Source organism: Callorhinchus milii, unplaced genomic scaffold (genome assembly GCF_018977255.1).
Source record: "Callorhinchus milii isolate IMCB2004 unplaced genomic scaffold, IMCB_Cmil_1.0 Scaffold1, whole genome shotgun sequence".
Lineage (NCBI taxonomy): Eukaryota > Metazoa > Chordata > Chondrichthyes > Chimaeriformes > Callorhinchidae > Callorhinchus > Callorhinchus milii.
In genome coordinates, this window is record NW_024704742.1 from 87,965,449 (window position 1) to 87,982,782 (window position 17,334).

The 17,334-nt window shown below is 41.6% G+C and overlaps 1 protein-coding gene across 1 annotated transcript in view; it reads right to left on the reverse strand.

Annotated features, from left to right (window-relative positions):
• rfx3 (regulatory factor X, 3 (influences HLA class II expression)) overlaps nt 1-17,334 on the reverse strand; it is a 148,123-nt gene that overhangs the window by 11,425 nt on the left and 119,364 nt on the right. The window contains exons 7-13 of the mRNA XM_007892606.2: nt 15,864-16,045; nt 14,554-14,673; nt 11,056-11,177; nt 7,218-7,336; nt 6,025-6,140; nt 4,136-4,287; nt 2,204-2,301 (exon numbers count right to left, since the gene is read on the reverse strand). Coding sequence (XP_007890797.1) covers nt 2,204-2,301; nt 4,136-4,287; nt 6,025-6,140; nt 7,218-7,336; nt 11,056-11,177; nt 14,554-14,673; nt 15,864-16,045 — 909 coding nt within the window. The remainder of the gene's footprint in view (nt 1-2,203; nt 2,302-4,135; nt 4,288-6,024; nt 6,141-7,217; nt 7,337-11,055; nt 11,178-14,553; nt 14,674-15,863; nt 16,046-17,334) is intronic.

Genomic DNA, 17,334 nt, shown 5'->3' on the forward strand with positions numbered 1-17,334 from the left:
CTTTGTGGATTAAGTTAAGTATTTAATTCAATCCCTCTGTCTGCTCTCCCATTTAAGATTTCTCTGCCAGTTTCACATCACTGTATGATCCTATTTGCTGTCCGTCTGTTAGTTTGTTTACAGACAAGGGTCAACTTCCACATGTATACAGATGACGCCTGACTCTATCTCTCTGCCTCCACCCTTAATTCCAGGACAACTGACTTCCTGACAGACTGTCTGTCAGGCATCAAGTCCTGAATGAGAGCCAACTTTATACAGTTGAATGTCAGCAAGACCGAGGCCCTCCTGTTTGGCTTGTGCCAGCGCCTCCGCACCTCAGGCACTAACAGCATCAGCATCCACGGTTCCACACTCCACCTCACCAAGCCAGTCAGGAACCTGGGCGTCTCGTACGACCCTCAACTCTCCTTTCCCCCCATATCCGTGCCATGACCCGCTCTGCCTTCTCTCAACTCCTCAACATTGCCCGACTTCCCCACTGCCTCACCCCTCAGGCCCTCGAAACCTCATACAACCGTTCGTCACCTCAAGGCTCGACTACGGAAACTCCCTCCCTGTCAGCCTTCCCAACTCTTCCCTCCACAAGCTGCAGATCATTTAGAACTCTGCAGCTCGTGTCCTCTCCTGCACCAGGCTCCGTGACCCCATCTCCGCCACCCTCGCCCGGCTCCACTGGCTTCCCAGCCCCAGAGGATAGAAATCAAAACCCTCGTCCTCACTTTCAAGGCCCTCCACTGCCTTGCCCCCTCCTACATCTCTGAGCTGCTGACCCCCTATCAACCTGTCTGCTCCCTTCATTCTGCAGACTCCGGCCTGCTCCATGTCTCTTATCCTATCCTTCAGAGGATCCAGTTCAAGATCCTGGTCCTCACCTACAAAGCCCTCCATGGTCTCACCCCACCCTATCTCTGTGACCTCCGGACCCCCCCACTCCCTCCGCTCAGCCGGCTCTGGCCTGCTCCATGTCCCCTGACCCACCCGCCCCACCATTGGCGGGAGAGCCTTCAGCCACTCTGCCCCCAACCTCTGGAATTTCATCCCCCAATCACTCCCCCTCAACCCCTCCTTAGCTTCCTTCAAGTCCCGCCTCAAGACCCTCCTCTTCAACAATGCCATTAGCCACCCCCCTTCCCCTCCCCTCCCTTCTCCCCACTGACCCCAGCTCGGGTCTGAAATGCTGTACACTGTCCAGCGCCTTGGGACGTCCTCCCGATGTGAAAGGCGCTATACAAATGTAATCTTGTTGTTGCTGTTGTTTGTTGTTGTTTGTTTAGTGTTGTGCCAGATGTTAATCACTGGATGATTCAGTGAAATCACGGAGGATAGTTTAGTCAGTGTTTAGTGAGATAGAATGTGATTTTTGTGTCAACATAGTCTGAAAGCTAGCCGAGAAGTGAGTCATCAGAATGTACTTATGACAGATGCATTCTGCATTTTGCATTCTGGCTTCATATCAGTCACCTGGATTCAGCAATCTCTGGATTTGCACAGTTGCCACAGACCTATCAAAGAAAGCGCACTCACTCTCAAATCAAATATACTGGCTGTAGCAGTGAGAAAGTCATGCCAGGCCACAAATCACAGGTCATAAAAAAACTATGTGACGTGCAATCCAAACACTATATTTCATAGATAAAATGATGATCTAAGCTACTTTGTAGACTAGTTTCAAGCTACAGAAGTTAACAAAGAAACATCCTGTAAATAAGGTCAATGCTGAATTTTATGGCATTTCATTACTATGAAGGGAACAATCCGATCAGCAGGTTACTCTGCAATAGTTCAGAATTAGCATAATAAATGCTCAAGGAGATAAAATAATCTGTGAGATACATTAAACCAGATTTTCATCACAGGACTGGAAACATATTCTCAGACCTTTTTTTAAAAAAAAGCACCCACAGAGATCAAAATTCATTTTTAAAAAGCTTTAAAAGTCACACAAATGCCACGCCACTTATCATAAATAGAATATGGAGAAATGTCCTTTATGCATCGCAACATCATACGCCTGAATGTTAGGTGCAAAGAAAGGCTGAAGTAACATTTATTCAATGTTTATCAAAAAAGTGTAATGAATGAACTACATAATACAACATACCTGAAATCCATCCTAGAAAACCTTGTAACTTCTAAGCTCTATAGCTGTGTGAATTTGCAATTGTATTTGGTTTGGTCTGTGACATTTCCAAGCACTTACCTTGGTGCGAACCATTTGCTGTGGAATATTGTTCATGGCATTTGTCAGCCATCCTTCGAGGCTTTTTGCAAAATTGCGAATGGCTTGGGTCAAGGCACCTAACAATGGTTTAGAAAAACACACAAAAATAAGGTCTGTAAAAATTAGCATTAGATATTATTTTAAGTAGTTTAAACTGTTTGCTTTGCACAGAGGTCTTTCACTCATTGCTCCAACCTAGGGTTTTAGATACAGAAGAAAGAATCATTCATCTACTTTGTAGGAACTTCATGATGTGAGTGCAGCATCCTCAATACAACCATGAACCAGCTTATGTTGGATCACTGACTATGGGAAGCATGGGCAATTTATCATAGTGTTATGATTTTGGCATGCGTTGATATGTTTGATGCTCAGACACCCACTTGCTATAAAGGCTGAGTGGCGGCCCATTTTCTCCACATTCAAGTTACTACCCAAAAACGTAACACGCTGCTTGCAAGACCTAAAGGAATTAGTTGTGACTATATCGCCTCAAGTGCAATTGAAGCTGCATTTTATATGTGGAGAATCCATAGCGCCATATGTAGAGAACCACTACAGGTTTGACTCCTACCTGTCCCAGTGTCTCCACTTTGTCTCATTCAATAGCTTCTCCTCCCGCCCCCGCAAGGTCAAGTGGGGCATTGCTCAGGCCTCACTTGATCCTCTCATTTTCCTCATTTACTTGCTCCCCCCTTGATGACATTAAGCGCAGACATGGGGTCCACTTCTATATGGATGATAGCCAACTCTACCTTTCCAGCTCTAACCTCAACTTCAGGGCCACTGCTGTTGTGCAGTAAAAATCCTCTCCTGCACCAAGCTCCACGAGCCCATCACTCCCATCATCGTCTGGCTCCATTGGCACACTATTCTCCAGCAGATCAACTTTAAGATCATCCTCATCTTCAAATGCCTCCACTATCTTGCACCATCCTAGCTCTGCAATCTTGTGATCAAACTCTCTCTGCTGTTAACTCCAGCTTGCTCTTTGCCCCCTGCCCGCTCCGCCCCACCATCAGTGGATGAGCCTTTAGCCACTTTGCTTTCTCCCTCTGTAATTTTCTCCTGAATTCTCTCTATCTCGCCTCTTCAAATCTCACCTGAAGACCTACCTTTTTCACTTTGTTTTTACCTCACTTACTTCCCCCCAACCAAGAGCTCCCTCCCAGCTGGAGCTCCCGTTCAGCTTTTGTAAAATGCTTTGAGATGCTTTTGAAATGTTCTCCCAATGTGAGAGGCTCTAAATAAGTGTAAATTGTTGTTGTTATTATGTCCACAACAGAGACGTATCAATCAGTGCAGATATCAGGTTCTTACTGTTTATAAGATGGTTAATGGGATTAAAGGAAACCTGGAACAATACTCTCAGATATGCCAAGGCAGCAGGACAAGAAGTCACAAGTTCAGGGTTGTGAAAGCAATTTAGAACAGGCATCAGGTAAATTTCTTTACAGAATCAATAGCTGCCTCCGCTTGACTGGCTCCAACCTCCTCCTTGTCCACCCCACCATCGGCATCCGTGCTTTCAGCCACTATGCCCCAAAACTGTGGAGCTCTCTCCCTCAATCCCTTCACCTTGCCCCACCCCCCCCCCACCTACCCCCATTTTCAGGTTGTGCCTGAAGACCTTCGTCTTTCTACTGTGCCTACGGTCACCTTCCCCCTCCCCTGGCTTGGCATTGGGCTCCACCATTGTTAAGCGCTCTGAGGTACTGTATGGCGTGAAGAGACGTATATAAATAAAGTTGTTGTTATTGTAGCTGGAACCGGTTAGCAGGAAGGGTGTTTGAGGCTGTACACCGGATTCATTTCATCATCTAAAAGTCTCTTCTGATCAGTTTGATTATTTTTTTACCTCTTGTTACAATGCAACATTTTAAAAATAAAATGAATTCTAACAGTACTCACTAGGAATAGGTCTAAGGACGTCTGGAATAAGGATTTCCACCAGAGCCTGGTACATTACATGATCACAGGTACACATCCACTTCAGGACGGAATCATTTTTGCACAGGGCAACAAGTTTTGCCTTTGGGAGTCTACCTTCTATTTCATTCTCACTGAGGAAAGAGAGACAGAATCAGACTATTAACAACTAAAGCTACAGTGAAAAATGATGCACTCTTATCCTTGGTTTCATTTACTATAAAGGCCTGATTATAATAATAATCTTTGCATTAGATAGCACCTTATCCCGTTGTCGAGTCTCAAAGTGCTTCACAGGATACACTATAAAGTGAATTGAATGTATATTTTGGGTGATTATGTGGCCACACTGACAGTAATTGATTTGCTAGTGGAGATAGAACTTCTGAAAGTTGTGTCTACATGTAGCATTAATGGGGCTGCACTGCAACCTTGTTATAAACATATTTGAGGTGTAAAGAGGAGACATGTTAAGAGAGGGCTGCACTATACACAGCAAACTAATTGGTTACAACAAACTTCCTTTGGTGGCATTGTCTTTTCATAATGGGAAAAGGGTTGACATGACCACCAACTTCAAGCAGCGTTCTTGGAATCTCTCTTTCATTCAGAGCAAGAGCCATCTGAGATGTTTTTTGAAACATGCCTTGAGCACGCAGGAGGGGGCCTCAGAGACACATGGAATCAGTGGGAATCACTGGAGGAGTGGAGGAGTGAAAGGGGAGCATATTAATGAGTTAACAACATTTTGTATTATTTTTCCTAATAAATTAAACATTAGTATTCAAATGCTACCTCCTGTTAATGTGCCACCTAGACATATACACAGTTCGGTTCTATAAACCCTGATCACCTGGGTTCAGATCTCGTCTACAATTAAAAGAAAATGAAAATAATTGCAGACTTTGGATTCACGCACAAGCTGTCCTGTGTCACAGGATTGAGGTGTTTGCAGTATCCTAGATGGTGTTTCAAAAGGAATTGAAACTGGATTTATTTGTTGGGAGGAAGGGTAATGCCGATTTTTTATTGTATAACATAGTTTTTAACAAGGCCTGAAGAGATGATGTTCGATTTCCATAGACATGTACGTGCATTTGTCCGTAGTAGCTGAATCATGTTTAAAACGCTTACTTCAGAGAAAGGAAAAAAAATGTGCTCACAATTTATAAAACGATGAATGGTGTTAGCTTTACAGGTGTGTAGTTTCCGAGATTCGGGACTAGCGGATCCCGCAAGTATCTGGATGTGTCTCAAGTCGACTCTCTGGATCTCTGCTCGGATACCACTCTCCTACCAGGTACCAGGAGCCTCACAGGCTGGCTTCACAGTAGTTTGAATTGAGTTTGACATCTGAGCAGAGTTCCAGAGGGAGGGATGGGATAACGCATCCTGGGTCACGCTCATTCAAGTCCAAGGAGTCAACCCTGGAGTGGCGTTGATAGATATACGCATTGTCAGCTATGTTTAAAAAAAGCTAAAAGAGTAACATATCAGTGGAAATAGTTTAGAGCAGTAGGAGACTGTATAATGTGCAAGTTGGGGAGAAGACAAGTGACTCTGAAAGTGTTGTTTTGTTGGTGACATGTGTTTGAGGCTTTCCTAAAAGAAGCCTAATGGCACAGGAAAAAACTGGGACTATTTGTCTACTTGCCATCTAGGCTGCTGATAGAGACTTAGAAAAAACACACGGAATATAAAGAAAGTGCTTCAAATCAATAAAACTGGACTAAAGTAAGAAAGTTGAAGTTGCTACAAAATGTACAGTTACTACAGTATCAATCCTGGGAAGCACTTTGAGACATCCTCCCAACATGAAAGGCGCTGTAAATCAAACGTAAGGATTATTATTATTTTTATTAGAAACTTACCTGGCTTGATTGATAGTGTTCACATCAGTTGAAGGTGAGGGACTGAAGTGCCAAAATGTCTGCCACAGCTTTTCAATGAGGCTAAACTGGAGATTTACTACAACATCCAGTATTGCCTAAAGAGACATAAGAAAAATCAACAGTAGCACCTAAAGCAATGATTATTATTCGCCGTTGAAAACACAGGACTTCAATTATAAATGACAAATTCAGACCAGACAGATAGTCGTGTTAACTTTGCAGAAAACAAACCAAATTAAACAATAAATTTAGAAGTTGGGTTTGCTTCAATGAAGCTTGGTGTTTCCTATGAGAATGAACAAGGATGTATTGTTCAGTACTGAGTCCTGTATGTCTTTGACACAAAATCTACTGTAAAAGTATCTAAAAAAGGTTTAATGTACAGTATTTCTCAACAACAGTGCAACTTGTACCAAGCTTCATGTAGAATAATATTTTGGAGCACTTTACAGAAACAGTACTGGACACTGAGCCGGGGGGGTGGGGGGGGGTTGTGACTATAAGCATGGACAAAGAGATACAGTAGGTGTAAAGACAATTTTTGAAGCCGGATAGAGGGGTGAGACAGAGGGATTGAAGGAAGAAGTTCCAGAGGGTAGCATTTGAAAGTTTGGCTGGCAATGGTGGACAGAGGGAGTGAAGAACTTTCAAAGGCCTGAGTTATCTGAGTGGAGGGGATGAGCAGATAAGTGAGTCTGGAGAAGATCAGTGATAGGGAGGTATGAGGGCATAAAGGATTTTGTAAGTGACAGTGAGGATCTTGAAGTCTACCTTCTGGGAGACAGGGAGACAGAGGAGTCTGGTGAGGACACAGGTGATGAGTATGAAAAGCTTTGTGTGGGTAAGGAGGTGGGCAGCCAAGCTATGAACAACCTAGAGCTTTTAAGATCCAGGGAGGGTGTTGAGGAAGGCATTTGAAAAATTGAGTCTAGAAGTAATGAAGGTGTGAATGGGGATTAATAGGAAACCTTGACAAGGAATGCAAATTGTTCTGCAAATGGGTTCTCCTTCTGTAGTCATAGATATGTTTTGCTGCCCTTCAGAGACTTCATTCTGACTTGATCCATTCCCATGAGTCGCTAGAATTCTAATATGGAAGACATACTAGAATATATATATAGAATATATATATAGAATAATATGGAAGACCCATTAAACGGTTAGTTCTGTACCTCACAGTGCTCCCGATAAAGAATCTGTAGTGTTCTGATGTCCTCAAGTGCAATACCGTCCAACAAGGGGCTGTCTCCAACCTCGAGTTCTACAAACTCTGGAAGTGCTCGAGATGCATCTATTCAGCAAAATAAGATTGATTTAGATGCAGTTCAGTAGATCAGATTTAATTTTTAATTTAATGACTTAAAAAGCCATTTGGAGTTCAATGGCTAAATGCTAAAGTAATATGGAGAAAGAGATCATAAATAAACCTCTCAGAATTTTAAGTGTTAACCGGTTTGAATTCTACCTAATATGAGAGTTAATAAATATTCATACACATTTACAAGTTAAGACCTTTAGCTTCATGGTAAAACATGGATTCAGTAGTTTGGACAGTAATGCACTGATATGCTAGATTAACCTTAAAATAGATTGCATGGTACATACAATATTTCAATTGCCCCTCAAACCACTCAGTATTTTTTTCATCTCATTGTTAGTTTTCTTATGATCTGCGTTTCAGGATCAAATGTGCGTGGAATACTGCAACATCCAAATACTAGATAATGCGTTGGAAAAAATAATAGAATATTTCATGCTAAATAAATTTAAAATAATCAGCAGTAAAAGTAATAACTTGAATTTACAGTATATACTAACAGATTAAATAAACATCTCAAGCACTTTGCAAAATATAACAACTTGCATTTAAATAGTGCCTGTAATGTCTCAAAGCACTTTACAGAGCTGGTGCTGGACACCGAACAGGGAGGGTGGAGGTGACTTGTAGTCAGAGTCAGAGGTAAATTTTTAGGAAGCTTTTAAAGACAGATGGATTGATTAGAAAGTCACAATGGTTGGTCAGGCCCAAAGATTTCAGCACTATTTATTCTTGTGACAGGGAAATTCCAATGCAGCCAGAAAATAGTGTAGCATACCACCTTATATACAAGCAGGATCCTGTTAAGCAGGATTCAAACACTGGTACAGGTGCGTGAAATTGAATTTGGATCTGCTCAAAATCATTGTGAAAAGTTGAGGGGGTGGTTCATTTCCAAACCTGTCGTATTATAATAATTATTCGTGCATTTCATGTAGTGCCTTTCACATTGGGAATATGTCTCAAATCTCTTCACAGGATTTAATGTCATGTGTTGTGACTGTTTAGATTGCACTTTTCAACAATCATTACCAGTGTTGAAAGCTACCTTTTTCACCCCAACATTTTATTAAAGTCCCAAATTGGATTTATAAATATGTACACGATTAAACAAATAATTTTTAAAAATTCTAAAACAATATACACTCACTCCATTTCAGAATTTACAAAGACCTGAGTGCCAGCTGTTAAATATCATTCAAAGGATATTCTTCAAGGTCACACTTTAACATCACCATTATCAACTGGACACTGCCCATAATCCACTGATTGACTAGCAAGGGCACAAAACAAGAAACAATATCCCAGAGGAGTAAGGAAGTAAGCTGCTTGTTTTATAATATATAATAATTCTTGTGTTTGATACAGAGTCTTATCACGTCATCGAAACTTCTCAACGTGCTTCACAGGAATTACTGCGGATTTGAAAGCAAACTTGGCAGTTACCTTGCACACAGCAAAGACCCACAGACAGCCAGGAAGTGAATAACCAATTTTATTTGGAGGATTGTTGGCCAGGACACCAGGAGAAACTCCCTTCACTTTTCAACTAGTGTCGTGGGATCTTTAGTATCCACCTGAACAGGTTTATAACCACAATAGCAGGCAGAATAAACATACAATTGACCTGGTGTACCCACTGCACTGAACTAAATTCCATTAGGTTTGTCATGTCACTGTGGCTGGGTGAAAATCAGGCATATTTTGAATGGCCTGATATACCTGACTGAAACCCTTCATATACTTCAGTATATTCTCAGATTGTGGTGGCTTTTAAGATGGACACCGCCTGTCGTGACAGCTGATGTGACCTGATTCTTTTATGTACAACTCTCCGAGCTCACACAGAGTTTTTACGGTATTGGTTGTATGGAGGCTCCTGTCACGGGGCAGAGTCTGCTTGTGGCTTGAGAAGTCGCATTGCGTCTGAAGGCTGGGCCTCTTTTATTTGGATGATACGGTGGGTGACCTTTTGCCAGTTGTCTCATCCACTTCATTTCACTTTCTATGTCTGAGATGCTGATTGGTTCTTGGAGCAATTCCAAAAACCGTGAAAGAATCAACTGTGGAGACACAAAGTGACATATAAATAATTGACTCTGAACTATGTATAAACTCTATGCCAAAGCACCAAAGGCAGAAAAACAATAATTAATCTACATACTATACACACAGGAAACAAATACGGTCACAAGACATCATCTGAAGCACTTTGAGATGTTTCGAAGACGTGATAAGGAGCTATATCAAATGCAATGTTTATTATTATCTGCATGAACTTTACGGAATTATTATTGGCAAGACAATTATGACATTGCTGTAATATTATTTCTAACATTAATCTATTTGAAATGGCAAAAAAATGCAACACTTACCAGAATTGGAAAATTCAGAGAAAGGGGTGATTCTCTTGTCTGGAAGGCTGAAGACTTGAACAATCATTGTACTGTACTTCATTTCTGGTTCTGTAGCTATCGTTGTCCACTCCAGCATGTTTATATAATATGTCATTGTAAATGGAGCCACACTTCAAATCAGCAAAATACTTTGTAGAGTCATCTGTGTTCCAAAATCTTTGCACATGTTATTAGGTTTTCTTTCAATCGCAGCTCAGTTCTTTTTGACCTCGCTGCTGTAGATAGTGTTGCTTTATAATACAGTTATAAGGCGAGGTAAGGATCCATAAAATCCCTGTCTTTATCCACTTCTCTGCCTCTGGGCTACTTTTGCACTGTGGACCATTCCATCATCTCGATCGCCTCCTCTTCCTCATCCACCTCCAAAGGACTGGACTCTCTTGGGTCCAATTGAACTAGAACTAGAAAGTGCTTCCACTTTGTCTCCTCCCTGGATTTTACTCACAGTCTTGCATGGTAACCTGCAGAGTACCTCAGGGCTCTATCCATGGCCCGCCCCTTTTCCTCAAGCAGAAATGGGACTAAACGGTCACCACCAATATCTAACCCAAACATTGTAAAGTGCTCCGAGATGTTATCCTATGTGAAGGCTGCTACATAAATGCAAGTTGTTGGCTTTCACAATAAGGAGAATCCCATTAAGAAATAGTAGAAATTATACTGCCTAAATGTGTAAACTTAACTTTTATGCATGAAATCGTTCTCTAATACAGCAGAAATTCACAGGAATATATCCGTAAATATCGGTATATCTTGTAAGTCAGAAAATACAAGCATATCTTGGAAGCAGCATTAAATCCAAAACTCCGTCACCCAGATACTCACCAGCACTAAACTCGGTACCCCCATCACACCAGTTCTCGCCACTGGCTCCTTATCATCGAACGGATCGACTTCTAAATTCTCACACTCGTTTTCAAATCCCTTCGTGCTCTTGCATCTCCCTATCTCTCCGACCTGCTTACACCTCAATCCATTACCCGCAGCCTCCGACCATCTACTTGTCGCTTGTGTCGTCCGTTCCAGCATTGGTGGTCGTGCTTTCAGCCACTATGCCCCGAAACTCTGGAACACTCTTCCTCTATCTCTCCGCTTTGCCCCCTCCTTCCTCATCTTCAGGTTGTGCCTGAAGACCTTCCTCTTTGACTGGTCGGCATCTTGCTCTGCCACTGTCAAGCACTCTGGGACCCTAGCCTGCGTGTGGGCGCTATATAAATGCAAGTTGTTGTTGTTTTATTAGAGGTGTAATGGAAGAACTTTTTTGATTTAGCTTACCAAGAAACTGCTGATGGTGTTGACTTTGTGCTACAATAGTTTGCTCTGCACAGTTAGGAATTTGTTGGCCACTTCCTGTAAAACCGTCACCAATTCCATCCAACTTCTGCACAGGTTTATACCTGAGAAACAATATTAAGAATAAGCAGTACTCCAGAAACAAGAGTGAGGAGGAATGAATACTTCACAAAACAACAAAACAAATGTGTGTTTCTGGAGCCTTTTCATTTCTTCGTGTATAATATAATAACACGTCAAGCAATGGCCCCCTGAACATTTACACAGGTCTAGGTAAGTCCCTGTTCGATAGTTAGTGTGTTTCCAGGGTTTTCTTAATTGAGTATATCTTGATTTATGGCAGCGTGGACCAACTGGTGGCCTGCGGGCTGCATACAGTCTGGCGGGTGATCTTATCCAGCCCAAGACCACCTCCAACATTCCAACTTCTGCTCCCTCTCTCCCTGGTGAATATTCTCAGGGCAGCGGCAGGAGCTGGTGGTTGGGAGGACGCAGCGCAGAGTGATAATAATACTGGCCGTTACTGCAGTCTGTCAAGAAGGCAAGCGCATCTCTTACCAACTGAGTCCTTAAGCAACCAGTTGCTTAGTCAGCCAGCTCCTGCCGCTAGATAGTAACCCACGTGGCTGATTGGGAGGGAGAAGGATTCGGAAGTGGGGTGGGGAAGATGGTAGAGAGAGAGGGGGGAAGGGAGAGAGAGAGAGGGGGAAAGAGGAGGGAGGAGAGAGAAAGAAGATGGAGAGAAAGGGGGGTGAGAGAGAGGGAGAGAGGGGGGGAGAGAGAGGGGGGGGAGAGAGAGAGTGGTTGAGAGAGAGGGGTAGAAAAAGAGGGGGAGAGACAGAGAGAGAGAGGGGGGGAGAGTGCGAAGGGGAGAGAGGGGGAGAGAGATATGGGAGAGAGAGAAGAGGAGAGTGAGAGGGAGGAGAGAGGGGGGCGGAGAGAGAGGGGGAGAGGCAGAAGGGGAAGAAAGGGGGGATGATAGTGAGGGGGGAGAGAGAGAATAGAAAGAGAGGGGAAAGAGATTGAATGAGAGAGGGGAGATAAAGTATGTCATGTGAGAGAGAGAGGGGGGAGAGAGCGAGATGCGAGAGAGTGATTAACAGATAGAGAATGATTAAGAGAAAGAGAGAATGATTGCGAGAGGCAGAGAGAGGGAGATTGAAAGAGGGATAGAGCAGAGAGAGATATTGAATGAGGGAGAGTGTGAGAGAGGGGAAACAAAAGTGTGTGAAAGAAAGGGGAAGAGAGTGATTGAGAGGGGGGTGGGGGGAAGAGTGTGTGAGAATGAGTTAGAGGTGAGAGAGGGTGAGGGAGAGAAAGGAGGGGGGGAGAGAGAGGGAGAGATTGAGAGAGTGTGTGAGAGAGAGGGAGGAGTGAAAGAAACTGAGAGAGTTATTGAGAGTGCATAGAAAGAGTCTGGGGGGGGTGGGTGAAAGAAAGAGAGTGAGAGAGAGTGTGTGTGTGAGAGAGAGAGTAATTGAGAGAGGGAGAGTGTGTAAGAGAGAAGGGGGTTGGGAGTGATCGAGAGGGGGAAAGTGTGAGAGGAAGAGAGTGTGAGAGGGGGAAGAGTGTGTGCGAGAGAATGCGTAAGAGGGGGTAGAGAGAGAGAGAGAGGTGGGGGTGGGGAAATGATAGAGAGAGAAAGAACGTGAGAGGGGGAGAGAGAAAAACAAAAAGAGCGAGAGAGCAGAGAGAGAGAGAAGTGAGGACAATGTTTCATGGTTCACTGTCAGGACAGACAGACGGAGTCTCCCTCAGCCACCGTGGGGAGGACCAAGGACAGACACTGAGTGATGTGCTGTGCAGATTCCTCACAGAAAGTTCCCTCTTTCCCCAGTGACAAACCCCTCTGTCCTTCATTCCACCCCCGCCACCCCTTCCCCACCCTACCTCTGTGATCTCCCAACCCAGCTGTTCCCTTTGCCCAGCAAACACCAGCTTGCTTCATGTCCCCCCCACCAACCCCATCTACCCCACCATCGCCATTTTGCCCTTGCTTTCTGGAGTTCCATTCCTGGATCCCTGCGACTTGCACTCTCCCTCCCCTCTTTCAAGACATGTTAAGACCTAACTCTTTGACCACACTTTGGGTCATCTTTTCCGCTCCCTCTCCCACCTCTCTCTTGACTCCCACCCCCAGCTCAGGTGCTCAGCCGACAGTGTTGAGCGCTTTGAGATTAAAAAAAACATGTTTAAGCTATAAAGAATAAATATGTTTATTCTTTATTAAATATGTTTATTCTTATAAACTTTATTGCTTTGAGATGTCCTTCCAACACGAAAAAGGTGCTGCGTAAATGTTGTTATGTTTTTGGAAGGGAAACACAAAATATTGTTTATGTGGCTTGCAGATTTTTCTCAAATGGAAAATCAGGCCTGCGACAGCCAAAAGGTTGGAACCCCTGATTTATGGCATAAATCGAGAAACAGTTGATCAAGAAAATTTATTTTGTTGGCTGACCAAAAAGATTGGCCACCAGTGGCTTACAAGTTTGGCCTTTATTTGTGTTTTTGCAAACATATTTATTCTTTATAGCTTAAAGAAAATTCTCCTTTTTACACTGTTGGTGCAAATATAACGTTTTAGTTCAATCACCAGCTATATTTCTATGTTCCCTAAACAAAGATACAAAATTGAGTTCCATATTCTAAGCAAAATATACACATAAACACATATATAATATATGACACTGTAAACCTGCGAAAAACATGAAGCAATGATGTGCCAGTCAATTATCTTTCAGCAACAAAGTGGGTAATTGCAAAGCCCACAGAGCACAAATCTCCCACCCCCCCATTCCCTAAAAAGACAACACCTCCATAAAATTAAGAGCACATATTACAAAACATAATTAATATTGTGGAATAGGATGTTGGGTGTTCAGGGTTTTAAAACCTTCCAGCTTCGCTTTTGCATTTGAAAGCATTATCTGACAGCTTCTAACTCTAAATCTACCCTTGAAATCTATTCTCAGGTAACCTACCATTTTCTGAATGTGCTGCAAATGGATACCTCAACCAATGGTTGCTGTTACTATGCATAAATCTCCCTATCAATGCAACATTCATAACTCAGGCTGTCACAAATTATTCCCTTTTTCTCTAAATGATGACACTAAAGGCTTAGAACCAGAGAAATTAATAGCACAGAAGAAGGCCATTTGACCCAGTGTCTGTTCTCTTTGAAAGAGCAATCTATTAATTTCCATTTACCTGCCTTTTAGCCCATACATTTGCAAATTACTCCTTTTTAGATATCATTCTACTTCCTTTTGAAAGCTTGACCATTTTGAAGTAGGTGATCTTTGAATGTTACAAATTCTTTTCTTACATTAGATCATCAAATCAGTGTCACACAACATATTTTAAAAAAAAGGAACAAAGAAAGAAGAGATTTGGAAAGGTGCTAAGATTATAACCTCTGAGACTCTCAACCTATGGTCTAAATGTCCCTAATGTATGGCCACTGCTTGTTATTACCTTTGCTTCTGATGCATAGGCTGTTGTCTCATAGCCATGTATTGCATGTCCTCCTGTAGGCGATTCAGTGGAGAGTCAGGTTTAATCCGGATGCCATAGTAGTGATATTTAGAGTTTCCCCTGAGGGAACAGAGGTTTAAAATAGATCAGGCATTTATAATAATAATAATAATAATCCTTGCATTTGATATAGCACCTTATCATGTCATTTAGACGTCTCAAAGGGCTTCACAGAATATATTCTAAAGGGCATTGACTGTGTATTTTGTGGGCAAAACGTGGCAGCCAATTGCATTTTCTACAATAATAACAATAATAAAAAAAGAAATAGAAAGTTGCTCATCCGAACCAACAAAAGTGGCACTTGGAATGAAAATTTTCCTTAAAGAGAAAACAATGTCTTGTAGAAAAAACAAATGGGAAAAAAAAATCAGGCATGGTCAATGTCCAAGAGAAATAAAAGAAGAATTCCCAGATATGAACCAAAGCTACGACTGGTTGACCAACAGAGATCTGAAGGCCAAAACCAAAACTCTCATGTTATCGGCATAAGACAAAGCTATTACGACCCGATATTATGAAAATAAGATCTTAAAGAGAAACATTGATCCAAAATGCAGAATATATCATTAAGCACCAGAAACAGTAAACCAATAATGTCATCATGTCCAGGCCCTAGCACGATCTGAGTGTCTTATTAGACATAATAATGTAGCTAAATATATTCACCGGGCAATTTAGAAACACTTTAATTGATGTAAAGACTAACTGGCATGAACATCAACCAAAAAAAGTGACATTGAGAAACAACATTACAATAATCTGGGATTCACAAGTACATACAGACAGGACAATCAGCTGTAACACACCAGATATTATCACAAAGAATCAAATAGATTGTAGATGTATTATTATTGATGTGGCTATCCCAAGTGATAGCAATGTGAAAAATAAGGAACTAGAGAAGACCAGGAAATACAATATATCGATCTAGAAATTGAATGCAGACACCTGCCAGTATAAAGCAAGAGTAGTTTCTAATAATCATTGGTGCAATTGGGACTGTTAAGACAATTCAAAAATGGCTTCACAAAATGTCAACCTTCTGCAAAAAGGAACTATTTTAGGAAGTTTAAACACACTAAGAAAAGTAAAAACATCCATTTATATAGAATGTGGCAGTGTTATTGGTCTGACTGACCCATCCCTGAAAATCACTTAGAAACTACATCTGTGATTTGAACTGTAACAACGTAATAATAATTAGAATAAAAATCATAAAACTGAAAGATGTTGGTTAGGTAACCAACCTGGTGCCCAGACGCCTGGTGCGCAGACCCATGAAAATGGAGCGAATAAGTTTCCCAAAAGAAGCTGCATTCACTGGGTCGAGCTTCTGTTCCTGACAGTGGCGCAGGTAGTGGTTGTAGAGAGTGCTTCTGGGAAGACTGACGCCTTCAGCTGTTTCATAGTTGTCCAATAGCCACTGAAGCTAAAGATGAAGGTTAAAATAATAGTATTAGTAATTATCCATTTATTTTCTGGCTAGGTGTGAGTATAGAGTATAAATTCAGAACAAATCTATGGAACTACTTCAGTGAGAGAGTAGTAAACTTGTGAAACAGGCTCCCTAGGGAGACAGTGGAAGCAGAAAATGTCATTTGTTTCAAGAACAAATTAGATAGATTTGTGCAAGAAATTAATATCTCGGGTTACAGTGTATAGTTTGGGACATGACATGTCAAGCGACCCCCAGAAGGGTGGAAGCCGAACTAGATGGACATTGGTATTTTTTCACCTAGCAAATTCTTTTGTTCATATGTAAAGTAACGTTTGAGTTCACACATTTAGCTGAGACATATTCCTGTTGGTAGATAGCAGGAACGTCCAGGGCCAGCAACCAACACTGTGTTCATCTGGCCAGTCTGAAAGTATAACCTCTTTTTTAAAAAAAAATCCTAACTGCTATCTCTCTCAATTAAACTTTTCTCCAATTAGTTATCGCCTCTCTTGAATTTTTCTGATGCATCATTTTATACAAAGATCTTAACATGCTTATATTGAGAATGATTCAAATACTACAAAATATTATTAATTAAATGAAACATTAAAAAAAGTGTTCAACAAAAATGTAATTGACATGAATATTAAAGTCTACATTATATAAAGAAGATTCATCTTCTGCAGGTGTACGCTGACAAGTATGCCAAGACCTGGTTATGCACCGTTATACTCTTTTATATCATAGAGTACTTGTTCCATCTTCAAAGCAACTAAACCTTTTTTGTTGAAGAACCAGGCGCTTGTATTTGCAATCATCTCTCAACACTATAATCCTTTCATGTGAGCTTGTGATCCTAAAGTCAAAACGTCACAAAGTGCTCCACAGGGAATTGTATAAAGTGCAGTGACTGTGACGGCAACCAAACTGCAGACAACAATAACTAGGAACCTTCTCCTAGTTAAAAGGCTAACATGTTACATAGAGAACACACACTACATAGAGAACGCAAAAGTGTCGCAATGTGAACAGTTTTTTCTTCCTGTCGTCAGGCATTCGGTGTTACGTCATTAAAGTGTTTTTTAGATGCTACAACCAGGAATAGGATCTCTCAACAAAGGTCAAGTTTAATACATGTTATGCTTTAAAATCTCACTCAATTTAGTATTCTGAAGAAAAATGTGGAAATATTGAAAAGAGGATGTATCTGATATTTAAAAAAACTGGGTAATACTTTTTTATAACCATGCTAGATCACTGCCATCAAAGGTCAACCCAAA